This window comes from Manacus vitellinus, unplaced genomic scaffold (assembly GCF_001715985.3).
Source record: "Manacus vitellinus isolate BGI_N305 unplaced genomic scaffold, ASM171598v3 scaffold_30_pilon, whole genome shotgun sequence".
In the NCBI taxonomy this organism is placed as follows: Eukaryota; Metazoa; Chordata; class Aves; order Passeriformes; family Pipridae; genus Manacus; species Manacus vitellinus.
The window spans coordinates 3,694,387-3,721,962 of NW_021940291.1; the positions used below are offsets into that span (position 1 = coordinate 3,694,387).

The 27,576-nt window shown below is 35.7% G+C and overlaps 1 protein-coding gene across 1 annotated transcript in view; it reads left to right on the forward strand.

Annotated features, from left to right (window-relative positions):
* Nucleotides 1-27,576, forward strand: part of PLEKHA7 (pleckstrin homology domain containing A7) — a 127,016-nt gene that overhangs the window by 84,645 nt on the left and 14,795 nt on the right. Inside the window, exons 7-15 of the mRNA XM_018076097.2 lie at nt 2,951-3,129; nt 5,013-5,507; nt 10,695-11,211; nt 13,317-13,403; nt 15,692-15,745; nt 21,352-21,420; nt 21,587-21,667; nt 22,525-22,674; nt 24,470-24,571. Of these exons, the coding sequence (XP_017931586.1) occupies nt 2,951-3,129; nt 5,013-5,507; nt 10,695-11,211; nt 13,317-13,403; nt 15,692-15,745; nt 21,352-21,420; nt 21,587-21,667; nt 22,525-22,674; nt 24,470-24,571 (1,734 nt within the window). The remainder of the gene's footprint in view (nt 1-2,950; nt 3,130-5,012; nt 5,508-10,694; nt 11,212-13,316; nt 13,404-15,691; nt 15,746-21,351; nt 21,421-21,586; nt 21,668-22,524; nt 22,675-24,469; nt 24,572-27,576) is intronic.

The window sequence follows — 27,576 nt, forward strand, 5'->3', positions numbered from 1 at the left end:
CCTATGAATGGTGGCTTATTCTCTCCTAGGAATTTTGAACAAGTGGACGTGAACATAACTGCTGTAGGCATTAGTTACTTTTAGTATAGTCTTTTGTTAAGTATTGTCTTGGAAACATGAATCTTTTACTGATTTTAACTTGTTTAACTTTTTGTCCTTGTCTTGTCCTGTTGATGTGCTCTTGGGGTTTACTGTCCATTTCTCCTACTGTGCACTATGGGAGAGAGACTGCTTTTCTTCTCAGTGTATCTACATTAAGGCATCTGAATGCATGAATAGGTACCAATATTATTTTTTCCCTGTTGTGTGTGTGGCATACATGTGCGCATGTGCTGTGTTTTAGGCTTTTTAGTATGCTGTAGTCATCCTAATGGCTTTTGCTTTAAAAAAAAAAAACCCAAACCAAAAAGCCTGCTGGCTTCTGTCTGCTAGCAGTTACAGCTACAGGCCATTGGCACAAAGTGCTTTCTTGCATATAAGATATGCTACTAATAAATAACTGAAATAAATTTAAATTTTCCTTTAACCAGTGTTTTATATTACAAACTTCAGAATGTTGTGTTTGTTGATTATTGCACACCATCTCTATTATCCCTTCTGAAGCTGTGAATGTTTATGGCTGTGATAGCTCCAGTCTCAAGGGAGAATGGTGCAACACAGTTTGCATTTTTATACCGTTTTCACCTAGAGCCTCTTAGGCAGTGCTTTCAGCTGTGTTCAGCATGCACAGCTGAAAGAGAACCTGAAGTGCAGGTGGGTTATGCTGATTGGGATGTACAGGTCAGTTAAGATAGCTGTTAAATCCATTTCTTGATGTGCTACACAGTTGCTGCTGATAGTTACCCAAGCTTTTGTTTCTTATAAGCAGGTGTATAACCAGTGAATGGTTGGGTCCTACTGCACCATCTGCAGTGGGGCATATGTAGTCTGGTTTTCTGCAGGAGTCACTTCACTTCTGAATTTTGACACCTTCTATGGGCTCAACGTGATCTCTGAAGGAGCAATGTAGTCCTAAAGTCTCACATTAAAATCACCATTTTCCTTTATATCTGAAGCTGCTAGTTTTTGTCTCTTCATACACTGGACACTAAACATAAATTGAAATGAATTAATATTCATATCATATTTGCTTTGAGCATTTTAGTGCAGTCAAAATGGCAAAAAAAAAAAAAAAGACAACCCTCAGTAACAACAAAGAAAACCCAAAGAACTGAACCAGGCAAACATGAACAAAGTCTTTCGATTCTTAAATATGTGATTGATCAGAGCTACTATTTAATGTGTGGAGGTCCTGTTTTCCTGTATTAAGGTAGGTAGCTAATTGTGGGAATGGAGGAGAAATCACCTTGTATTCCCTTACTGGCCAGTGCTGTTGGGAAGCAGAGACTCTTTCGGGCAGAAGAGAGTCTTGGACTTCTTTATGCAACCTTTTCTTCCTCTTCCTTCTTCTGCTCCTTCTTTTTGTAGCTGACTGTTCTGCTTGTCTCCAGTTTTCAAAGCAAACTCAGGCTTCCTTGCTTGGGGTGCAGAAGGGAAAGGCCACCTTTCACATGTTTGGGAGAACAGGCTGCAATAGAAAGGGGGGAAATTTTCCACAGAATTTGAAAGCACTCTATTAGCAAGCACGTATTTTGCTCTTTGAAATTGTTAATACAAGTCTCTAAGAGTATGGTAATTTTGGAAATTTAGGGTAAACAACTGAAATTATAATGTTTAGGGAGGGCTGCACTGGATTAAATAGCCTGGGTTTTGTTCAAAACTGTTGTTGTGTTTCTGAAGCCATCTATGATTGTAGAGTGGTTTTTTATTTAATTTGGAATAATGATGGGAAGAAGTTTTCATCAATATAAAGAGACCAATTATTTAGGGAAGGTTTGCAAAATACATTTAACCTCTAAAAGAAGATGTGGCCAAATTAAAACGTTGATATAATTTTTTTCTTTTTAAAAAAACCCTGTCTCAGCAGCGTTTCATGCTATTAGTTTTTGTGCGTGATAGCAGATTTAGTTTTATAAAATGGAATTTAAATTACTAATTTCATTTTAATATCATAAAAGAGCTTTGAAGCAGTGTATACTATCTTTAGTTTTTTTGGAAAGTAAGGAGATGAATCTCTCCCTACTAATCTGAAGCACATCTGTAAAATAACTTTGAGGAAATATAGTAAGTGTTTCAGGACTGGTATGACTTAGTAATATCTATACTATCACTTATACAAATGTGGGTGAGATTTTATTAAATTCAACTAGCCTGGAGTTATGAAGACATTCCATGTTGAATACATTTGAATATTGAACAAATTTATGGAGGAATTGTGAAATACCTCTAGTTTGCAGTGGAATTTCATGGAGTATTTTGGTGTGCAAAGATACTTGTCAGTATATTATGTGCTGTGATAGTTCCATCAGGATTACTAACTTTATCAGTAAGTCTTGTGATTTTGCAGCTAATATATGTTCAAGTGCACGCTGTAACCAAAAGATCTTAACAGGCATTATAATCAATTCTTAAATAAGCAGTTTAATTGCTTGAAATTTTGTCTGTGTTTTGTCTGCATAAATTGCTTTATTAAATGAGCTGGGAAAATTGACTTGCTTATACATGTCTCATCGAGGATTTCTTAGATTTTTTTAGTATAATATTTATTACAAATGAAATGCATCAATTAAAAGAAAATGAAAAGCTGAAATTTCCTACTATGAAAAACAGAAGCACTGTACTTTTAGCTTAATAGTTCTAGAATGAGGCAGAGGAATTTCAGTGAAAATTGAACTGCCATCTGAGTTCACTGCACTACAGCCCATTTTGGCAGTGTGATAATTTACCCAAGATTCAATCAGCAGTCAGAATCCGGAAGGGTTTTTTTTTCAGTAAATTTTTTAGTGGGGGGGAAAAAATGAAAGAGCTGTTCTGATTTTTATTTCTTTTTTTTTTTTTTTTCTCCTCCCAGGCTGTTCATACAGGTATGCGGGCATATATTTATAATAAGAATTCTGTTATTGGCTCTCAGGCAGAGCATTCAGGGATGAGGACATACTACTTCAGTGCTGATACCCAGGAGGATATGAATGGCTGGATCCGGGCTATGAACCAAGCTGCTCTTATGCAAACACGCTCTTCACTGAAGAGGCAAGTTCCATACAGAAGCTGTTGGCTTTTTAAATTAAATATGTGTTATATAAATCACGTTTGATTTATGTCTTGGAAATCACGGTGATTTCCGAGAGTGTCGTTTGTAAATATGTGGATGAAACTCGTTCCCATTTTAAAAAAATAATTATTTTTCATTCACATTCTGTTGCAAATCAGTTCACTGATATTAATTAGGAAAACCTGGTGTTCAGTATTCATGTGTACATCAAATTGTGTGCTTACATTTAATGACATGGATTACTTTTTATATATATATATATATATATAATATTTTAAGGAATTGCAATTAAAAAGTTACAGTTTCTGTGAGCAGATTCCTACACCTGTGAGAACCAATTGACATGCTTTAGGAGAGATAAGTAAAAGAGGAAAGACAGAAGTCTAATGACTTGTTTCAAATGAGCATTTAGAACTAGGATTAAAGTGCTGTTAAGGGGGGAAAGGACGTTAAAGATGGGTAACTCATAAGTGCAGAGAGTTAATTGATATTAATTTATAATAATAACTAATTTATGCAGTTATGAACTAATTATGAACAAATTCAGCTGTGCCAAAATGTATTTTCAGGTTTTTCCTTTTCTTAAAATTGATGTAGCTTTCTTGATGTTTTGGCTTTGGAATGTGTTTCTTTCCCTACAACTGCATGTGAAAGAAGACTGTACTGTGAGACAACCCTGCTTTTAACCACTGGGGCTGTGAGGATTAAAATGTCACGTGCAGTTTCTCAGAGTATCTTGCACTACTGCTTTCTTTTGGCCAGTCATATGTAAGCAAAGGATCAACATCTCTTCCAGAGCTTTGCATCCTATATTAAGACTTTCAGGATTTCATTTAAATTTCAAGTAACATATAACCTGGTACCTGGATTTTTCTTTATCATCTTTATAAGGAATAATTAAAAGAAACACTGGGGAATTGGGCACATTAGAAGTATTGATCCAGTGTCCTTCCTCCTACGTAGACTATTCATTTCTAAGTAGACTGAAGAGAAAACAATTGTGTTACTCAGAATTTACCTTCCATAAAGAATCTGAACTTAATTTCAAAGATGAGGTGCTACTCTGAGATCAATGATATCCCATTGAATTGTGAGAGAAGAAAATGTTGTCAAGAAGGTTATTGCTATAAGGAGATGAAGAAAATTGCAAATTAAGTATGCTGTGTGTCAAAAGCCACATGAAACTTTTAGGATCCTTAGACATTTTATAGCATGTTCGAAGTTTAGTATCAAGATTTCTAGTGTGGACTTTTTGAAATATTTAGGCAGTAAGGTAAATAAGTAAACTAGTGTGCGCTGCAGCATGTGTTAGGAGCAATGGACATTTTTAACTTTGTTTTTTTGTTTGTTTGTTTCAGAAATAGCCCTCCTATAGAAATTCCCTGGACAATAGTATTGACTCAAATGTAGATATTGCTCTGTTCTCTTGGCCAGAAATGACTAGTCCTTAAAGCATCTACGAAGATACAAAGAGACTTTTTTTTACTTTGCACTGAGCAGTTGGCAGTTTGGTTTTGTTTTTTTTGGCTTTCAGCATTTCCTAGGATAGGAAGACTTTCTCTTTTATATCTTTTTGTACATAATATTACACAAGTTGAACACTTCTTTTGACAAAATTAATATTTTCAGTCATTTTTACCGACGCCAATAAGTAATTTCTGCCTCCTTGACAACACTGTAAAGGTAACTTTTGTCTAACTGGGATAACAACTGAGTTTGGTGAACATATCTATCTTAACATGTCAGTTATATCACAGCCTGCAGAATACTTATGTGAGTATTCTTTCTGAAAAAGTAATGAGACCACATCAACTTTTCACAATTACACAGTGTTCATTACTGACATGTATTTTCTTTTCAGAGAAACTGAAAAAGTGGATCAGCAAGCTGTTCCCCAAGTCAATCATGTGGATGCCAGTAAAGGGTGTGTGAAGGGAGAGATTACAGATACAAAAGAAAGTTATCCAAAATCAGCTGAAATGCTTGGATATGATAAGCGCGAAGAGATAAGAAGAGAAAAGGAGGAGGAGGAGCCTTATATTCACAGAAAAGGAACTCTGGAAACTAAAAAGGGAAAGGCCAAGCATGTGTTAACAGAAGCTGATTCATTATTTCCAGACTTAACGAATGCATCGAAGGCATCGTGGTCCCAAGTAGCTCAACCTCAGCCAGCTGAGAAGAATGGAACCCTTCCTAGTTCATTAAGTGTGAGTGCTGGCCTAGTGGAGCAGAATGGTACTGGCTCATATAAAAGAGGGTTTGTTCCCAGAGCAAATCCAGATAAGCAGTTTCAAAGAAAAAGTAACATGGCTCAAGTGGAACACTGGGTAAAAGTCCAAAAAGGAGATACAAAAAGGTTAGTAATAGGTCCATCTTTAAATAGATTGCCAACTGGCATTTTCTTAAGCTAAAGGAAAATATGTGTTAGTAATATCTTTGGTGCAAATCAGAATGATACTTTACAGAGACAATATATAAGAAAACTTACTTTCTCCTTCGGTGCAGAATGGTAGTTTTCAGGCGTTTATCTCATGGGAAAGTCAATATGGGATTGGCTAATCAAATCTCTTTAATGTTGTCACAATATTGCAAACAGAATAAGTGAGATTAGTGTGCTGGGGGTTTCTTACTGTTTTTAATCACTGTGGATACTTAAAACTTCTTAAAATTTGCTTAAATTTTGAAGAGCCGGAAAGTGAAGTGCAGCTCTCAGTTACTTCTTATTCATAAACAACTGCACAATATAAATGATAGATAATTGTTTGTTTTCCACTTAAAAGTAAAGAATGCTGATTGCTTTTCTTCTCCCTTCTGTTCCTGTTCCAAACATCCATTCACTTCTCTATATCAGATCACTGCACTCGAAGTCACAGTGTGTGCATCCCATACTGAAAGGTCTCCATATATTCATTTAGTTAATGCAGAGGTCCTAGGATGTTCCCATGGTCTCCAGGATTCTCTTTTCCCTTTTCAGTCCCTGAAAATTACATAATTTGCACCAATAGAAGGAATGCACACTGGAATGCTTTTGTAGTTTGAAAATCCCATAATTGCTTTACTTTTGAAGTGTGCAGTTGGATTAAGTACCAGTTGAAAAAATGAAGTGATGTATATATGCATTTGTTCAGAATGGTACCTTGTCTCAAGGGGCAGGAAAGACAGTTGGGCTTGATGCTCCTTGTGAGGATTTTTCAAATATGCTTAATCTACTGAATCAGTGTTTTATAAATTTGCTAAAATCTAGTTAGAATATACAGAAATAAGAGACATAGGCATGTGGTTTTTAGGAGGAGGAAAACATTTTGAACATTTTTTTAATGCTTATTGAGGCTAATGTTTGTCTCTTTAGAGCCAGTAAGAAATTTAAGGCTTGCTAATTTTATATGGAAGTCCATTCTTCTACTCTTTTATCTTTGGAATCGCCCTTGAAGAAGCTTTCTTACTTTTTGATATTATTTAGCATTCTGCTAGACTTCTAGAGTCAATTAACTTGCATCTTTTTGACTTGGATATAATCAGTGCTTCCCAAAAGAATATGACTTTAATGAAGAAAGATACTTGGTAAGTTAGTTCTTATTACACACATAGATGTATTTGTCTGAAATAATACAGAAAACTATTGATCTAGTTAGCTAATGTTTAGAAAAACTTCTGTTGGTGTTTTACATTAGAAGTATTGGCAGTAAGAGGCTTGACTGATAGCTAAGTATTGTTTGCTTCCAAATTAGTCTTTCCAGTAAATTAACTTTAGGCATGTATCAGGTGTAGTGTGAAGACAGTGGTATTGCAGGAGCCAGGTTTTTTTCTAGATAAAGCCAGCTACCTCAGCTGGAGCTGCTAAGTATTCAGTGAAACTAAATTTATATATATATGCATCTCTCTTTCTCTCTAAAAATGTTCTATTTTAGCTCAGTTGACCTGTTTCCTTTGTCTCTCCCTCCAAATGGCATTATATTTTCTGTGTGCAGAATAAATTGCACGTTACCCTCCTGAAGATTGATAGATCCTTTAAGCGGCACCTTCTCTCAGCCTACTGAGGTTGTTGCAACTGACAGATAGAAGCTGCATGTTAGTTGTCAAATATCTTTTTGATTACAGGATATAAAATTCAAGCTAGAGATGATAATTTGATTGACATTCCATTTTGATTTTAGTAAATATTAGTGGATCACTTAATTTATTAATGCTTCGTGTTGACTCTTGTTCCAGCTGAAATGTTACAAATAAAGAACTCTGAGTCTTCCAAAGCCTGGATAATTTCTGAACACAGAATGAGTACAGTTTTATCTGTGTCCTGGCTCAGGTGTATACAGATGCAATGCTTGCCAGCAAGTTCGTTATGACGAGAAAGAACTCTTTCAGCTAGAGCCTTCACGCAAATACAGCATTTGTTCATAGAATTATTTGCAGGAATTGCACCTTTAATATAGATCTTTATATCTTTCAACTCGATGTTTTGCTTCCCCTTTTTATAAAGCACTCAGAACTGTTTGCTAAGTTGTAAATGTTAGCTGTCACTTCAGCTGTCTCTTAGTGAACTCTCTGCTGCACTACAGTGACATTCAGTGTAGTCATCTAATCCCACTCTGTTCTCAGCAGATGGGAATACCTGCTTTGGTAAGGTTCATGCTAGCCTTTGAGAGAGATCTTGAGAATTGGAAGAAGGTTTGAAAGGAGGCTTTCAGGAGATTTTGGTTTTAAGTGCTTAAAGGTCAGGACCATCAAACGGCAGCTGCTCAGAAATTATTAGGTTTTGATCTGGTTCCAGTGCCTGCATAGACATAGTCACTGCGTAATTGTGAAGTATTTGCTATTTCCAGCAGTTTATTTGCACTTAAAAAAATATTTAAACCTGGTGAAGCTTAATATTCCCCAACTAAATGCAGTCAGGTTAAGACATTTCTTTCCTTCCAAATACAGCGTTAAAACATTTCTTGTTGTGCAGAACTTTCTGTTCCTTCCTGATTTGCGTAAGGAAGAAACATTACTTGTCTTTGTTAGCTTCTGTGCATTTCCATGAATGGCTATAGTGTTTCTAATAATAGTACTTGTTTTCTTTTCAACATTTATAGTCTCTTTTTACAATATCTTCTGTGTGGTTGGTTTCCATTGCAGACCCCAAATGATTTTTGTGGCCAATAATCATATAATATGGCATCGGGCCATTTATTCACTCTTCAGTGTCTGCTTTCTTTTTTATGTTCTTTATATCTCATCATTCAAGAGAGGGAGATTCTCAAGAACAGCTGCATTTGCTCATTTTTACTCTTAATCCCTGAGAAAGCAATCGTCCATAATCCATTATGGACTAATTTGAGTCATTTGGGACATGGTTCTTTTTCTAGCAATTAATTAGTGCCTATTTTTATATAATGCAAGTTATTTCTAAGGGACTGAAACCTTGTGTGATAGAGATGCCACCAGCTCAAAGCTTGTCATCTCAGTTTGAGGTTTGTACCTACTTCATATACTGTTAAAACACAGCCTGCTTGTATGTAGGCATTTAGTCTGAATATGACTTTATGACTTTCTCTGTAATGCACATGCAGCTTTCTTCTTTTGTCTAGCTGTTTGAAGTATTGCATGAATCTAGCTCTTCCCAGCTGCTCCTACCAGACAAATTCATTCTTCTCTAGAAGAAAGGCATGATTGCCCTGGCCCCCAACAAAGCTCATGGAGTCTTTGTTTTCAGGCTGGTTTTGCTCCTAAAGCTGCTACCCCTGGTGTCTGCACTGACTACCATTAATTCCAGCTGATCCTGATCTCAATACTTTACCCTTTAATGTCTAATTAGAAAATAACCACACACAGATGGTTTGCAACATTCAACAGTTTGCTTATGCCTTCATGAGGTCTGCACTAGGTTGGAGTATGGGAGTGTTCAAACCCCTTTCCCTGTTTTTCTGCAGAGAAATCACCAAAGGGATCTCTCCAAGCTTCATGCTTTCCTCAGATGTCCTTTCAAAACATTATCCACTCCAAGCTTTCTCAGTTCTTATTCCTATCTAGAGAACAGAGGATTTCTACCAACTTTCTACCATGTGATTTTCCTGTGAAAAAAATGGGCAGCAAAGTACAAAACATACAAAGTACATGTGATGCAGTGAATTAGGCAATTAAAAGAGGTTACATGACCACTTTATGCTGATCTTTGAGTTGCCTTTGTTCATACTACCTGCCTGCTTTAACCTTGAAATTTGAGGTAACGTCAAAGTTCTGTGGTATAAGAGAGCAGGGCTTTTACAGGTTTGTAATCCTCCATGCGGTGCAGGGCAGTTACTCTGCTTTCTGGGACGAGGAATTATGTATCCTCTCAAGAGCATCCATATTTCAAGACAGCCTGACAGTGCCAAATCCTGCAAGTAAGAGGAGACAGAAGCAACTACTGAGCAGCAGTTATTGGTAGCAATTCTTTCTCCTCTGCTTCTGTTGTTCTTGGATGCTGAAGAAAGACTGTTCTTTTCCATCCTGCCCTTTCTTTCATATGGAATTCTTGCATTTTCCAAACCATGAGGGTTCCCTCTCATGCAGAGTGGAGTCTATTGAGTGGAATGGTGAACACGCTCATGAGTTTCTTAAGTTGTGGTTTTTTGGTTGGTTTTGTTTAGTTTTTGTAATGGTGCTCTGTAGCAAGTCTAGCAGAATGGTTTTCTGGTTGGAGATTCTGAATCCATGGGCGAATGACTGCAAGTACAAAAGCCCCAGATGTTTGACTGGAGAATCAGAAATCAGACAGAGGCAGATTCATATGCATGGGGCTATGGAAAGTTTTTGACTTCAAAGTAGGGGGGAGCTAACTACAGTTTGTCAAAGCTTTTGCCAGATCTGTCTTAACTCTTTGCCTGCTAAAATGTTTAGTTTCTACAGTTTTAGTACATTATGGATGCAGTACTAAAGCCAGGATCATTACAGCTCTTTTTATATTCCAGTTTATCATTGGCTTGTTGTAAAAAGCCTTGTGTTGATAAAACAGTAGAACCAGTAGCATTAGGTGAAAGTAAATCATACAGACCTGGGGACTTTGAGCAGTTTCTTGCCTTTTTTTGCTTCATTCATATGAACAAAAATTATCTGAAATATTCTGTGACTGGTGAGATTTCTTCTTGCACTTCAAGATAATTTTTTGTAATGAGCATACATTTGTTTTCGTAAACTGCACCACCTAGTGGTGAACAGGCTTTCAGTGAAAAGGACTATTTTAATTTATGGATTTACTCTTTAAACATAACAATAATTCCTTTCTTCATGTTCTTGACTTTCTTTTTAGTCTAAGGAAATGCTGCCCTCCCTTAAGTTTATTTCTAGTAGTTCATCCTAGGTTAGACACTAGATTAAAAGTTTGTATTTATACAGTGTAAGATTTTTGTGCAGTAGATTTTGTCAGTATTACTTTGATAATATTTCTGTAAATTGTTTTAAAATTACTGTTGTATTTTATGTCTCGTAGCTCCTATGCCTATGTCATTAGAGATTCTTTTTTATCAGTCACTCCCGCTCATCAATGTATGCTAAAATTTACACTTTTCTTCCCTTCTCTTTGCAGCCTCACTTCTGATCAGACTCTTCCACGTCAGGGTCCCAATCCTCCTTTTCCTGAAAACTATCACACTTTGCCAAAGAATACCAGGCAGCCTTCAGGGAGCTCACCACCACCAAACCGCAATCTACCGAGTGACTACAAATATGCACAGGATCGTGTTAGCCACTTGAAGATGTCCCAGGAGGAAAGGAAAGCAAATAAGGATGGAACTGTTTGGCAGCTGTATGAGTGGCAGCAGAGGCAGCAATTTAAACACGGCAGCCCCACTGCCCCGCTTTATGTAAGTTCTTCAGACTTTATTGATCGTGGTAAGTCAAAAAGTTCATTAGATGTTCCACGATCAATATCTGTTCCACCCTCTCCATCTGATATTCCTCCACCTGGACCTCCAAAAAACTTTCTCCCAAGGAGACCACATACTCCTGCAGAAAGGCTTACAGTTAAACCATCTGATGAGAGACAGACTGTAGACGTTCCTTTTGCTGGATCACCCAGGAAGATACGAAATCATGCTGCAAAGGTTTGTATGCATATAACTGATTTCAAACTATTCTTCATGTGGCGTCACACATGGATAATTTATTTAGTTATGTTTCATTGCATCCTTCCTTGTGTATGAAAGATCATGTAAGTTGTAAAAGTTAATACAATGAATAATTTTCTCATCAAGCTCTTATCATTCTGATCATTTCACATTTATTAATTTTTGTCGGTTAGGAAAGGGAAATTGGTGGCACATCACATTGGTTTGGAATATTTTTATTCAAAAACTCAAAGGCATATGTTTGGATATATAGAATACACAAATGGTAGTATTTTAATATATAGAGTAGGTAGGCAAGAATATAAAACTCAGCAGGATGAACTCTTCCCTGATTATTTATTTATGCTTATAGCTTTAAGTGTTTGCCATGCCTGCTTTCTCTATGTGTTTAGCTATTGTAGTTACTCTTGCAGCTGATTCAGTTTTTAGTTATGGAAAAAACCAGTTATTTTTCATGCATTTGATAGTTTAGGTCCGTTGCAGAGTCTTTATCAGTGGGCTAACCAAAATCAAATGGTACTGGTCTGAAACTTCAACCTTCTCCATGATTTCAGTGTGGGTTTTTTTGTTGGGACTGTTGTACCCTCTTATCCAGAGGTGACAGAAGTTTCCCTATTCGGTACTCCACATGGCTCTCCTTGCCTAAGGAATTTGGGGAAATTCATGATTGAATCAATGAAGGATTGACTTGTCTTGGTAGCTCTTACACTGGAATAATTGGTGGTGAAAGCCTCTGTATTCACCTAATTCTCTGGCCTCAACCGTGGACTCTGGTGGGGAAAGTATTTGCAAAGAAAGAGACTTTTAAATTCAGATACCCGGTGTGGATTCAGGACCGTGACTTCAGGCTGCAGCTTTGTGCACAGTTTAGGTTTTTTTCCAAGTGTATATGTGGTGTAGCTGTTGGGCGTCTTTCAGCATTTATAGGTTTATAATATTCTGTCAGAGGATTAAATAGTCTAGTGATGTGCAGCACTGGAAATTAATATTTTTTTAACGCCTGATTATATTCTACCACACATTGGTTTCTCCATGTGTAAGTGGAAGGAGCATTACATCCCTTACGAAGGCATGTAGAACAGTCTTTTCCCTTCCTGTGCAATGTAGCTGCAGAAATTTTACTCATAAAATAAAGCTCTTTTTATGGCATCCTGGCTTTACCATTATAGGGAAACACGGTTTTCCTCGTAATTAAAACTTCTCTGTGGAACTTCTGTGAAAGTTTCTAGAGAAAAAGGCTTATGTTTTCATATGTAAGCACACAGCATCCTTTTACATTTAAATCTGTACTTCTGCAGAAATCTATGACACTCCACACTCCCTGTAATGGCTTATTAAATTCCATCCAGTTACACTTAAAAAAGAAAAGAGGGGGGAAGGCAAAACAAAACAGCATTCAGTGAAGTTCAGAGACAGGAATAAAAGTAAATCACGAGACATTTAGTCTGTCTTGAAAAAAGCCATAAATTTTGACTTTAAGAGAAAGATGAAAGGATGGGTATGCAGTAGGTTTTCATTTTATAAGCAGAGAGGGGCAGATCAAATATGATTATTAAAAAAACCCCTTGGTATTAATGGAAGCCATTGCCACAAGGTGTCAGTCATGTCAGTAGCTTAGTGTTCCCTGGCTAAAAGAGAACATTCACAGTTGTTACGGTGTGGAGTACAAGCCTACTGTTGGAGGGCATAAGCCAACCAGCCTTTTTCTGGGAAACACTGGGGGGGGGAACTTTATGAATAATTTTTTTTATTTGCTGGAAGCCACTTTGCATGTTCTGCTGAAGCACCTCGTACTGCCAGAATCTGCTGATCTGCCCCAGGGTGCTAAATTTGCATTTGTTCATTCATAAGTTTTACTTCTGTATGAAAGATCATGTAAGTTGTTGATTATATAAGTTGATGATTAAGTTTTACCTAATCATCCACCGTTCAGGCTGGCCCATGAATGCTACCCTGATCTAAGCACCCTGGGAATTCAAATAGAAAATCTGTGGCAGAGGTGCGTTCTGAGTTTTCCCTCGAGTGCAACATACCTGTCACTTGACACAATCCTTAAGAGTTCTGGCTGTGGCTTCTTGCAGAGCTCCACTCACCTGGACCGGCGCTCCATGCCTGCCGTGGGCTACATGACACACACCGTGAGCGCGCCCAGTTTGCACGGCAAGTCGGTAAGTGGAGAGCGCAGCTACTCTTCCTCTCGTGTCCTCAGAGCGTTGCAGTTAAGTTGTAAAATCCTGCTCGGTACTCTTTAATCTTAACTTTATTGGTTAAAGCATAAATAACTCGAATGAGAACTTAATCTTAACCACCTCCCAGTAAAGCCTGTAGGAATTTTGCTGTTATTTGCAGCATGAACAGGGGTGAGATGTCTTGTTATTACAGGATTCAACTTTTATTATGTTTATTTGACCAAATGCAGAGTTAATTGAATAATTGCTTAATCATGTCAAGTAACTGCTTTCTGGGCACTGAGGTGAAAAATGTAATTATAGTTACTCTCCCTGAAGACTGCTAATTTCCTCTTTACAATGTGTCTAAATACCTGCAGCCCGAAGAGCTAACATTGCTTCTCATTCGATTAAGGAGGCATCAGGCTAAGTTGGCTAGTATAAGAAATTACACAATCGCACAATTACTGCAGCACTTGCCAACTAATTCCACCTATCAGGTCAGCTGCTGCGTGGCTCATCTGTGCAGTATGACATTTTGTGACTCTGCAAATGCTTCATTAGTGGCATGCTTGAGTCTGTGCTTTCTTGCCCATTCTTTGGTATTCTACAGTTCCCAGGTTGTTTGTGGTTTTTCTTTGCTTACTGTTTTTGCTGTAAAAGGTGAGCATTTTAAGTTATATGGCAGCAGTGCATATGTTTCAAAGTGTTCTTTCCTTCTTACACTATTTCTGAAAATGCTGCATCTTCAGAAATGTGGGTTAAAATACTAAGTAAGTTCATTCTAAAGCAAAACCATTTCTTTGTGCTGCTTTCATGATGAGATTGCCTCCCTGTGCCACGTGCTGCATCACCTGCAAATTGAAATGCATCAGCCAGTTTGTACATTCATATGAGCTTGTAACTGTGTTGGTTCTGCAGGTGATCATTGGTTCATAAAAGCTCAGGGGCGTCTTGGATCATCAACAGTGCTCTTGATTGCACTGGTGTTATGAAACTTGTAAATATGAGATCAACCAGAAATGTACTTACAGAGCTCTCTGGTTCCTATTAGAGCCTCAGAAATGGAGCCATCTGGGAGTAAAGTGTGGTGATTTCTTCAAATTGGTGAAGGCTTTGGCCCAAAGCTAAAGGAATTTTTTTGCATTTGAAGAAGTTTCATTTCCCGACTTACCTCACCTACAGAACAATTGCACTAAGATGGGCTATAATAACAGGGATTTCTCAAAAAATGGGCAGACTTTCTAGTCAAGTCCTCAGCCAGCCTTACAAGCTGATTGGACAGGAATTTTAAGAGAACACCTCTAAAGAAATGCAAGTGTGATCTATTGATTTTATGGCATAAAGGTTTTTTTTTCTTTTTTAACTACACATTCTCGTTGGCTCAAAACTTGAGAAAAAATATAGTTGTGTTTTTCTTTTATTCTGAAGCTAAATATACCCAGGATATAAAGTCCTGTCAAAATAGCAGTTAAAATTCTAGAAGTTTGGGACATTTTGTCTGACTACAAAGCACATTTGCAACAGTTAAAATTTTATTTTTTTCTGTATTGCAAATACCCATTTTGAAAAGAGGAGAAATAACTTTGTTCTGACTTGTCTCGAAGTGACTGTAATGAAGATGATGCTAGACCAATATAACTATAAAATTAAGCTGATAGCAATTACAGCTGAGCCAAGGAAAAATAAGAATCGAGTTGAATGGTATTACTTAAAAGACAAAATAGATTCTCTAACCGTGAGATATTTTTCAGTATTTTAGTCACAAAACTTATTTCATACTTTCCATGAATAAAGGAATTAATATTTTAAAATGTGTATGAATTGTGATCAAAAGTATTCTAATGATTAGTTATATGATGGCTTCTAGTTACATCTGACATTGTTAGGTACAAGTCTTCTCTTCTTCCCCCAAAGAGGCAGGGAGGACACCACCATAACTTTTTCAGTGAAGGAATAGTCAGTAGAAATTGATCTTGAAAGTATAGCTTTTGAAAATGTATTGTTTGAGGTAGTTCTGTGTCTCATTAGAGGTGGAAAGCAAAAATCTGTGTGTTTGGAGTATGGGTATAAGGCAGTAATATTCTTGCGAAATATTTTGCCCATTTTTCAGCTGTAAATAGCAATATGCTGGTGGAGCAAATGTGCTTTTTTATGTACTTCCTACTCTGTTATTTTGTTCCCTCTTTCATCTATTTTCTTATATATAATCAATCCAAGTATTCTGAAATTGTTTCAAAAATTCAAATACATTGCATTGTTTTTTTTCCCTATGCACTTATCTGAAGGCTGATGACACTTATATCCAGTTGAAAAAGGATCTGGAGTATTTGGATCTAAAGGTAAGATTTTACAGCAGTATATTTCCTTTTTTTTTTTTTTAACCCAGTTGTCTTTTGTGTATCATCTTTGTACCTGCAAATTTTCAAGTCACCTACTAGTCAGAGACAGAAACTGTGTTTTTTGCCTCACTGTTGTCCTTAGAATATTGAGTGTCATTTTGGTAATGATTGCACAATTAAAGTGAAAACTCAGAAAATGTAGTTGCTTTAGTTTGTAGGAGGAACTTGGGTTACTGGGACTATAGATGGATGATATGTGGGTTTAGGGAAATCAGATAAAAAATCAGGTTCAAAATGTTTCTACGCTGTAGCATTAGAACCAATATGAAGTCAACACCTCTAAGTTAAATTATGTGTTCTTTTAATATTTTTCTCTTTAAATATTCTTGAACTGGCTTTTTCCTTGTTTTTGTAATATGCCATATTTATAATGCCTTGTGCTCTTGTGAAAATGTGGTGATTAATTAGCACCTGTCATTGTTTTTGTGTTATTACAACTAAGAGATTTCAAATGCACCCATTCATCCATCCATCCGTAATCTGACCAAGTAATGTTATGAGATATTCTTTTAAAGAAAAAATTAAATAATGTATTGAGCATCATATCATCTGTCTAAACGAAATTACTTCTGTATCTGGTGCACTTGATGGTTAGTAATTTGAAAGCAAATCTAGACTTCTTAATATCAGGTTTTGAAGGGGAAAAAGCCCACCAAAATGGTATAATTATTTTGCTTAGCAAAGCAGTCTGCCACTTTCGAAGATGTGTAAGATGTCTCACCATATATAAATCGTGTGGTGTTCCTGAAAATCAAGGTGGAGGGAAATTTGGCACTTTGTTCTCCATATTGTTTGCATGTACATAGTTGATGCCATGGGGTATTGCATATGTGCAGCTAATGAGCTGACTGCACCTATGAGGATGTGTATTTCTATTTTATCTGATGTTTTAATTGCTGAATATATAACCAAATATATAAACAAAAAATATTAGTAATACATTTTATACATATATATAATATTATATATATAGAGAGAGATTTAATATTTATCATATAGATGGTATATATAGTCTAAATTATCAAATATGTAAACTGTTGGAATCATTAATATAGAAATTTAAAATTGGTTAGACACATTTAATTTTAGGCCTTGTCCTTGGTTTGTTCATGGCTTTACCATGCATCCCAAACCATCAGCTGAATTTTATGACAAATTACAATCTAAAAAGTTCTACAAGTTGAGAAATCATTAATAAACACAGTGTTTTGTCCATTATAAAACACGACAGTTTTCACAGTTAAGGTGACCACAGTTCAAACCTCTGAAAATTCGATATGCTTAGCAGAATTATTAGGAGGCGTTTTTAACTTTCTAGCAGATTCTGTCCAGATTCATTTGTTGCAACCTGGGATATGAAGAACTGTTTGGTCTCCCAGGAGCTCCCACTGTGCCTGTGTAGCACCTAATGAAATCAGCCAGAAAGAGAAATGTACGGCGGCACCTGATCCTTCAGCGAAAAGAAACTTAATGCTAGTGTTGGTTCCCTTTTGAAAATTTTTGACAGTCAAAATGTCAAGTGTGTTTCCATAGGAATGATGTAATTTTTCAAAATGGGCATTTCTTAATGACCTCCTTTCAGTAGAGGTCCGGAAATGTACAAATTCCTGTCAGGTTGCTGAGAGATTGAAGACCACGTGACACTTAAGAAAGTGTCTTTGTGTTGGTTGCCACTAGATGCAGAGGTGCTTTTTTTTGCAGTAAGAGGAAAAAAGAAGAGTGTGCTGTATGAAACTAAGCAAATTATATATTTTTCTAGTAAACTGTGACAAATTCACAGTTAATCCATTTAAGACAATGAAGGCTTAGATAGAAAGCCTGTTAGTTCAAGCCTCTCTTTTGACTTCACCACACTCATGCTAATTAAACAGTTTCAAATAGGACTGAAGATTTTGGAACTGGAGTTGAACTTTTTTCTTTTCACTAAATCTCTTATTTCTGAAGATTTCTCTTCTTAGGGGTTTTGAAATACGACTTTTCAACATGTAAATTGTGATTAAGCAATTAACTGCATAATGCTTGCCATAGTACTAAAACTGATTGTAGTAACTGGTTACACAGCATTTAGTGATTTGTTGAGGCTCACATGTTTTTGAGCCTATTTTTTTACTATTTAACAGTCTTAAAATACTATATAAGAAATAATTTTTGTGTTAAGATTATATTTTCAACATTATAGTGTATTGTCACATCATAAGTATAAATGAAATAAAAACGCTCTAAGATGGATATTAATCCATGTCAGTAGTTTTGTCTTACATATCAGTTAGTTCTGACATGAAAAAAAGAATAAGTCTAAAGACTGTTTGCTCACACCGTGAGGAAAAATTATTGATAATTTTGAAGATGCAAAACACCATGCATTGTGGAGGTTTCTTTTAACAATATTGTCCTTAGATTAGGAGCCTTTTTTCTCCCCAGATTGTTGCCAAGACTCTGTATTCTTCTTTAACCCATGAAATAGAGGCATGTGGAACATGGAAGAAATGGTATATTTATATGCTATGGCATAATTATGCCTCTTCTGCACAGATTTGCACAACTGTGTTTCTACAGTTGGATTTTTTCAATCTTTAAAGTGGATAGACCCTGTATTAGAAAAGCAGAAAGGAAGAGCAAAGAAAAGAAAAAAATCAATTTCCCCCGAAGCTTCTAAGATGACTTTACAAATAAGGTGAAACACAAATGGTGACGTGAGCATCCCCTTTTTGTGGCTATGAAATGAAGTTCAGGCAGGCTACAGGAGGGATGGATGGGCAGCCTCATGTCAGAATACTTTACAAACATTCCCTAGCAAGTTATACAAAATATGGATGAGGAAATCTAGGAAAATTTGTGTCACTAAGTATAAATTGTGCAACCAGTTGAAGGAAATCTGGAGCCCTCTCAGGGGTCCTGCTTCATTCTTCTGCAGTCAGGCTGTAATATCTGAAGCTGCTTAGTTTCTTCTGCAGTTGAAAGAGGTTTCTTCTGCAAACTTTTGTCACTTAGATAATGAAGAATACAGTGCACAGCAGGTATATGTTATGGGAGGAGGGATAAAAGTGATTGAAATAACATTTTTCTCTGAGGTTTTAACTAGGTTGCTCAAATTATCAGTGTAGAGAGTTCTCGGTGCAAGCGTCACTGAATATTACGTGACAGAAAATACCATGGTGTGTTGAAACTGCAACTGGATGAGACTGAGCAAATCCTGGTTTGTTTTTTTTTTTAATGTGTGTTTTGAAGAAGTAGAAAAGCCTTATTGTTGTATGAAGAATCTATCAAAAATATGAGACAATAGGGGTAGATTCCAGGTGTAGCTTCCATCATGGCAGATCGTGCAGACCATAAACCTTGAGGATCGGTGTAACACAAGAGCATGTGATTACTGCTGCTCGTGGAGTTTTGAGTTGTAAAGTTTGGGGGTTTAAATCTTGACATCTGTAACAAGCTATTACTAAACTTTTGTTTGAAACAGATAGAAAATAATGGACCTCTGATCAACATGATATACAAAGTGCTAAAGAACTCAGCACAAGGGTTACTATCCAGTATACATGTAAGACTGCCTGCATCTGAAATGTGCTCATCCCATTGCTTTTTAAAGTAGCAGTCAGTGTTCTGGCTTTTATAGGTGTCTTATGATAAACAGTAGCGCTTTCTGTGAGATTATTTTTTTCTTTCCTTTTTTTTTTTCCTTTTTTCCCCTCATTTGGAGTCTGTATGCGAAATTATGGCTGACTTCAGTGTTTGGTTTAATTTTGAAAACGATTGTGTCAAGTAGTGACTCCTCTGTGAAATTTTGGAAACGTGAAAGCATGCTAAATCTTCATTATGTTCTCATGTTCACTGCTTGATAATTAACAAATTCCTTACAATTTTGATTATGTAAGTTAAAGTATCCTCAAAATCTGCAGACTTGTTTTTATGTTAATGCCATTGCTTTGAAAAAGGCTTTTGCATTCTCTTAGCTTGCAGGTGATGAAATATGCAAAATTATTACTTTGATTGCTAGTATTTTATATTTGTATTTAATTACATTACTATTATATATGTGATTTAGCATTTAAATAATTCCATTAATACTTTTGAAAGAAAAAAACCCACATCATTGTTGAAAAAGAAAATATCAAAAAATTGAAAGTTTGGAGAGGCAATAAGTGCTTTTGGTTTTGGTGGTGGGGAAGTAACATTTCACCACATAAAGGTATGAGAAGTCTTTAAATGGAGCCTGCCATTGGAGGAGAGAAGACACTAAACATAAATGATGACCAGACCCTTCTGTTTTAAATCTGCTTTGTTATTTGAAAACACTTATGTGGGGATGGCTAATTTCATGTAACATGTTACATTACATGTTAAAGCTGAGACTATATCAAAGATTTATCTACAGTAAGAGTAAAATAGAAGTACTTTTAAAAAGCTAACATGGTCCTGTAGGTGACTTTTAGGTTAATAAGTAAACTATGTAGCTTCAAGTCTGGAAATTGCCAGTCAGTCAGTAAAAAAGCAAACTACCTCTTCTACCCCACCAGAAAAGCCAACAGCTTTTGCTCTTACATTAAAACCTCTTCTCTTACATTATTGAAGACAATATTCAGGTGAATTTTTCTTCATAAACTCTTGATGGTATATGAATAGGAATATGCTGTATAGGAGTACTACTAGCTACCAGGTGTTTCTTTGGTAAGATAGTATTTGCTTTAATGAATCTTTAAAAATATTGTAATCTAATAATATTAAATCATTAGATTTTCAGACTTTTAAAAATGTATGATTAATGAACTGTATTACATTGCTGTTTTCTTAACCTCATTTATTCACAAAAAAAAATTATTCACATGGAGGCAGTGGAAATAGTAAACATTTCTACAGAGATAGACATGCCTTCACTTTAAGGTTACTGTGAAGGTTGGAAGTATAATATAATATCGTTTCTGTACTGATTTAAAAACTGTGTTATGTGAGGAGATAATCTTCTCAACCAGAAATGGAATATGAAACCAGTGATTTATGAAATGAGAGATTTGGTACATTATAAACATGTCAAAATAGATTAATTGCATTTAATGCCACTATAGCATTTTTATAGCATTCTGTCTTTAATAAAATTTACCCTGTGCTGAGGAAGATACTATCCTTTGTAGAATGAAATACTTGCCAAAAGTTGTATTTTTAGTCATTAATGAATGCTGCTATTCTTGCAACCATCCATTTAAAGGAACTATTCAAGTCCTTTGGCTTCAAGAAAGCTATTATAGCTGAACTGTTAAAACTACTGTATTTTGCAGGAAGAGGACCTTTGTAAGCATAGATAGGTGGGATTATGCTTCTTTGTACAGAGTTCTAAACTACTGTAAGAGTTAAATAGGCTAATATAACTAGTAATTCTTTCTGTTAACACTCTTCAAAAACTAAGGCCAAATTTGCAAATATTTGTACCCCAAATTTTATTAATTTTTGTTAATAACCATGAATATTTAACAAAACTTTTCACTGCTGAAGCATAACTAGGTTTTAGTTTGGAACAAATTCCTTATATTTTTAAAACCTGTTCCTCTTAGGTGACAGGACGTGACACATTAAAAGAAAGAAGTACAAAACCTGTCAAGATTGCAGAAAGTGATATTGATGTAAGTATCGAACACCACTTCAGCACCTCTTGCACTGATTTGGTTGTTTCTGTTGTGCAGTTACATGTTCATTATTATGCTTTTGGGGGTAAGATATTACAAGTGGATACTTTTCTGCTTAATTTTTAAAATCTAATGTTATATATGTATATTATTTCATTTCCAGGTGAAGCTAAGCATTTTCTGTGAGCAGGACAGAATTCTGCAGGATTTGGAGGACAAAATAAGAGCCCTTAAGGAGAATAAAGTAAGTAGATTGAAAAGGGATTAGTAAAATAAAGCAACAGCTTTTATCTAATCATAAAATATGAAATTCCAAACAAAAATTGAATTACTGGATGCTTCTTGCACTGTAGTAATTTTCTTTGGACATGTGTATAAACTTCTGTGAGAAAAAGATGGGGGGTGTGGGGGTGGGGGGTGTGGTGTTTATGTTAGGACTGATTACCAATTGCTAGAAAACATGTTTTTGAAAGTGAATGTTTTAAATCCATCTACTTCCCTACTGCCTATGAGCTGTAGCTGTCAGTAAATTAAGGTGGTTCAGAAAACAATCTATTCTAAAATGAAAGTGCTGTTCAGGTGGATTCTTCACTAGAGCTACTTTGCAAAAATGATTCCACATTATTTCCTCCTGACTGAATGAATTGGACCTGCTTCATGTTTTAGACAATATTTTAATCTCTCACATGGCTAATTCAAGTATAACAGTGAATGAGAATCTGTCCTTAAACAAACAACTCATGCTGGGCTGTGGTAGAGCTGTCACAGTTCTATACTGATTAAGAGAATTTTTCTGAAACTGTAAATTACAGTTTCGTACAGAGTGTAAATAGAAAAATTCCCATCTCAGTGCATTGTGTTTTCCACAGTTTGGGCTACTTAATGGAAAGAATAAATGGAAAGTATCAGATAATTTTTGTTACAGTAGGTAACTAAGGCTCTTGCACTTTTTTGTTACTGTTGGCCTCCTAATCTCCAAAACAGGAGGCCAGTCCTCAGCTCTACTGGGAAACTTGTGGCATGGAAAACACATTTCATATTACTACAGGTGGGTGCATAAAATTCCATGTAAATGTTGTAGACTTACTGTTTCTTTGCTAGGATCAGCTGGAGTCTGTTTTGGAGGTTTTACACAGGCAGATGGATCAGTACAAAGACCAACCACAACATGCAGAAAAAATATCTTACCAGCAGAGACTTTTGCAAGAGGATCTTATACGTATTCGGGCTGAAATATCCAAAGTTTCAACGGTATGTGTTTCTGGTTGCTTCAAGAAAACCATAACTAAAATACCAGGTAGAGTAAAACTGTATTGTTCATTGGATAGGGGAGTTAAGTCCTGTTCTGAACAGTTTTGGTTAAGATACAGAATACTAAATCAGGTAAAAATAGTTAAACAATCTCTTCAGCTTTACTCTTCAATATTCCCTGCCCCTGCAAAAAAAGATTACTCAGAAAACTTTTTATATCTTTTTATTCTATGTGTGGGCTTAAATTGCAAATCTTTCAGCTAGTCCCTTAAAAATATAAAGGTGATTCCATGATATCTTTCTAGGGCAAAAGGAACTGGGAAAGTCTGTTGATATTTCAGTCAAAATTTACTACTGATATTGTAATTCAATAAAATTAAAATGTAATTTAATGTTGCATTTTATTAATAAAATTATTTCTAAGAATTGGCCATGAAAGAGAGTATATTAAAACTGGGTGAAGTGTATCCACTCTATTATTCCTACCTTTTAATGAATATGGGACCAGCTCTTTGTAACATTGTTGGTAGAGTTGCATGAATACCTTTCCTATAGAAAGATCTGATCATTAAAACATCAGGATTATATAAATATATAGATACAGTGGTTTGTGCCTATTGAAAACATATGACTTTCACAGTCAGCACTTAAAATGTAAATGTGGACATAAATAACAAGTCATTGTAATAAAGGCTGTACTGGTCAGTCCAAGGCACCTTCTAGTCCAGAGTTCTGGCTTCAGCAGTGGGCATAAGCAGATGCTTAAGGAAGAGTAAGGGTAGGAGAGGTGGGCAGTATTTCCTATCATAACCAATCCAACTTCTAACTGTTTTCTGCTTGGAGAATTCCCAGGACTGTTTTTCTGTTATTTTTTTTGTCTATTTAGTAATCCTCAGTAGATCGTTTCCAAAAACCTATAAAGTTCCCTTTTAAATTCTGTAAATCTTCTGCATGCAAAACATCATTTGGCGAGGTATTGCACAGATCTTTTCTCCACTGCATGGACAACCCCTTTTCTTTTATTTGTTTTGACCCTGACTTGTACATGTTTAATGTGATAGACCCTTGTATGAGAGAAGGTGGGGAACAGTCAGTCATCTGCTCTCTCCATGGCACTCATGGCTTCATAGACCTCCATGATTTCTTGCCCTCAACTCCCATGTGTTCTCTTTTCTAAAATTCAGAGAAAAGCCTATTTCATCATCCTGTACATAAAAATGCACCAGACACTTGATTTTTCTCAGTTCTGGGTCAGAAGGCTGACTGTGATGCTATGGATGCTGGAAGTAATCCAAGTACAGTAAAGGTGATTGGATAGCCTTATTCTCCAGATGTCTGCTGGTTTATTCACTTTATAACATATTCTGTAGAACTGTTGAAGGATAACCTGCTCTGTGTTTCAAGACATGACTTCTGGTATAGGTCACTGGATTTTAATTATAAACTTGTTTTCAACAGAGGAGTAAATTAAAAGGAAATGGAACTGCAATAGGCTCAATTCCCTCACAGAGTATACTTCAGATTCTATTACATGCCAATTTTATACTTAAGAAATGGGTTTGTGTAAGGAAGTTGGCCAGAGTTTTTTAACTAGGGATTCTTGACTTGATCTTGCAAGCTGTAAAGCATTTTGAAATGTATAATCAACTCTAAGCAACGATGGAGACTACAAAATGGATTTTTTACTTCTTTTTGTAGTAGAACAACACTAACTTCAAAACACTTTGGTGCTCCACTAGAGAATGATTTTGTAGTTTATCATAACATTGTATTAGAGTATTCCCTCTGTTAATAGGAAATGGAAAATGCCTGGAATGAGTATCTGAAATTAGAAAAGGATGTGAGCCAACTGAAAAAAGCCTTACAGGAACAGATGAACAGTTCATTGCTATCTCAGGTGGGTCCATTTCCAGACATTGTAAACACTTATAAGATGATTTTGTCTGAACTTGAAGCTATCATCTCATAACAGAAATTCTCTGCAATTTTTGCAGTGCATTCAGCTGTCATGTAGTTTAGTTGGTGGAATTCAGACACTGCAGCAGCCTGGCTGTGCAGGGTAGGGCGTCTGGCAGCACATGCAGTAGTGTCTCATAAGTTGTCTATGCAAATTTGTCATTATTTTATTACGTTTTTATTACATGCTGACATCTTGACGTTGATAATGTATTTAATTTATAAGACTATGCAGGACTTCTTAGTCTTCCATTTATTTGATCTGACATTGTTGGCTTCTTTATCCATTTTTAAGATCATCAGTCACTGGATTGTTACTGTCATTACTTGTTCTTTGTCATGTTCTTCTATTTGTGGAAGATTTATCTCTGCAGATTGTTTTGTGAAGTGGAATAAGTGTTTTAACAGCCATCAGTAATTGAAAGGCATCTCAGTTTTAAATCAATTATTCAGTTTCGAATCTTAAAAAGAAGCTTTGTTTGAAGCTAAGTTATTCTCTTTGCTGAACTGGATGTGGCATACCAGATTATTTCTACATACCTGCTTACAACTGGTGACTTTATTCTTGGAGCAAGAAATGCAGACTGGATTGTATTTCCTTTGTTTAAGCGGAACAAAACACAAGGAACAAAGCTAATGTATACATTTTGCTCAAATTTTGGTCTGTTTTTCCAAATATTGTGGGCCAAAAGAAGGCACTAGTTAAATTTATTTATTTGCAATAAATATCTGATCAGATATGAATTGAAGCCTGTTTATTTTTACTATTAATGGATAAATGTTTTGTATCAAAGTAAGAGTTGTAAAACTTTTTTTGAGTGCATCAATCTTCAAAGTCTATTTTCATTTGCTTTTAATTCTAGGGAATGGGAAAGTGATTTATTTTCTGGAGGCAGAATATTATGTAATTAAGCTCAGCTGTAGATTATGTATTTCAAAAAAATCCCAGGGGGATTTCAGAATAAAATGGTCCCTGTATGAAGTTTGTTTAACAAAGGAAAATTACAGGTTTAAACAAAATATACTTTGTTAGATTGCTTTAACAAACAATTTCCAGTTGAGCATTGAGCATGCTTAAAATACTGGATGTGTAGCATGGGATTCACCAATATGTACGGAAGGGAATACAGTTTGCAGAGGAAAAAATGTTAATTCAGTTTGATTATCGTCTCATATCACATATGTGCATAATTTTAAATAGACACAGAATGCACGTTATCAGTTCTGTGTGTGTATACTTACATATATAGGTATATATTAGTATGCATGTATATGTTTGGCTCATATTAAAAAAATATTACTGAATACCTATTTTGGAGTTACTAAGGGCAACTGATTTTTTCGGAAAGTACCAAATATTCTTCAAATTATATTCCTTCAAAGAAGTCTCACTTGAAGTACCCATAATAGTTAGAATTTTTACGATCTCTGCCCAAGGCTATGTAGACAGAAGATTGTTTATCTAGCATTTTCCAATAGCACTAAATTAATACACACATGGCATTTAAAAAAAGACAGTCTTCATGGAATATTATTAAAAATTCAGTAAATTTACAGGCTCAGATTTCTGTAGGAAACCACTAATATAGTTTCTATATAGCATTAATTTAGAGGTCAAAAACTAAATGTTTCAAGCAGCTCAGTCATAGTAAATCCGTTTAAAAAGTATTGTAAAGAATCAGGCTTTTAAGAGTACAGCTTCATTGTCTTTTGCTTACGGGCTGGAGAGGATCTGGGCATGCTGAAATTAACTGACATGGACTATTTTAACAGTGATAACTTCTTAGTGGGTGAGTGCTTCTCCTCTGGTTTTGTAAGTCATTCTAAATTATGTTTCTGTGTAGAGGAAGTTAGAGAAATTGAATTCTCTATCCAGGTTACTTTTTCATGCTGGCCCATAAAGTGTATTTATACCCTTTTGTAAAGAGCAGTCTTGGCTTTCATAATCTTAAAATGAATTCATCTGCTTATTGTTCAGACCTAGTCCATTTTAGGTCTAAAATATTCTCTCCACATCAATATTTAAGTAATGGAGAGAAATAATATTAAAAGATCTGGCTTTTCTACATTGCTAATCAATGTTTTCTGAGTGGTTTCAGAAGCAGGATTTTTTGGTACATCTAGTGGTTTTTTCAGCCATTCTGAGGCTTGATTATTGTAAATCCATCATTTGGTTCCTTGTAGTATGATTAATCTCAGAAAAATGAAATGAAATGTGCAAATTTATAGTTTGTGTCCTGACAATCTTTCAAGATATGTCCCATCTATCCAGTGAGTTTACTACAGGCAAATAACGTTCTCCATCATTTAAATGTTTGTGTTCTTGGCATTCTGTTTGCTGATCTGTAACCTGGCTGAACATATTTCCTGATCTAAGACAGAAAGTGGAAAGCAATTTATATGCCTTCCTTAGCTCTATGAGGTGTAACAGCTTTTACTGAAGTTTTTTTCACTTTCAGGCTTATAGGATTAATTAGTAGCTATTTTGTAGCTCATGGCAAGTGATGGATTTCTACAGAGCAGCTTGTAAGCAATTCTTAACTAAAGTGTTTCACTGCCTTCTGCTTTCTTTAATAGTACTGGTTTTACTACGTTTATTCTTGATGCAAATTTTTGCAGGCAGAGTTACCAGGCTTTGATTAATTAGATGACTGTAACTATTTATGATGATTGGAATGGCTGAAGTGGGGTCTTCAGTAGCCAAGGTTCTGTCTGTAAGATAACAGTCAAAAGCAGAGTCCAGACTGTAGACAGTTTCCCTTTCTTTCCTCCTGGAAAGGTGTGGTAAAACAATTAGGATGTGAATGAGACCAAATCCTGTAACAGCAGCAATATATTGTTTCAGCCTATAATACATCATGTCCAGTAGGCCTATCAACCCAAATATAAGCAGAAATTAAAATTGTCAGCCCTTCTGAGTTTGTTTGGGTTTTGTGTTTCATCCAT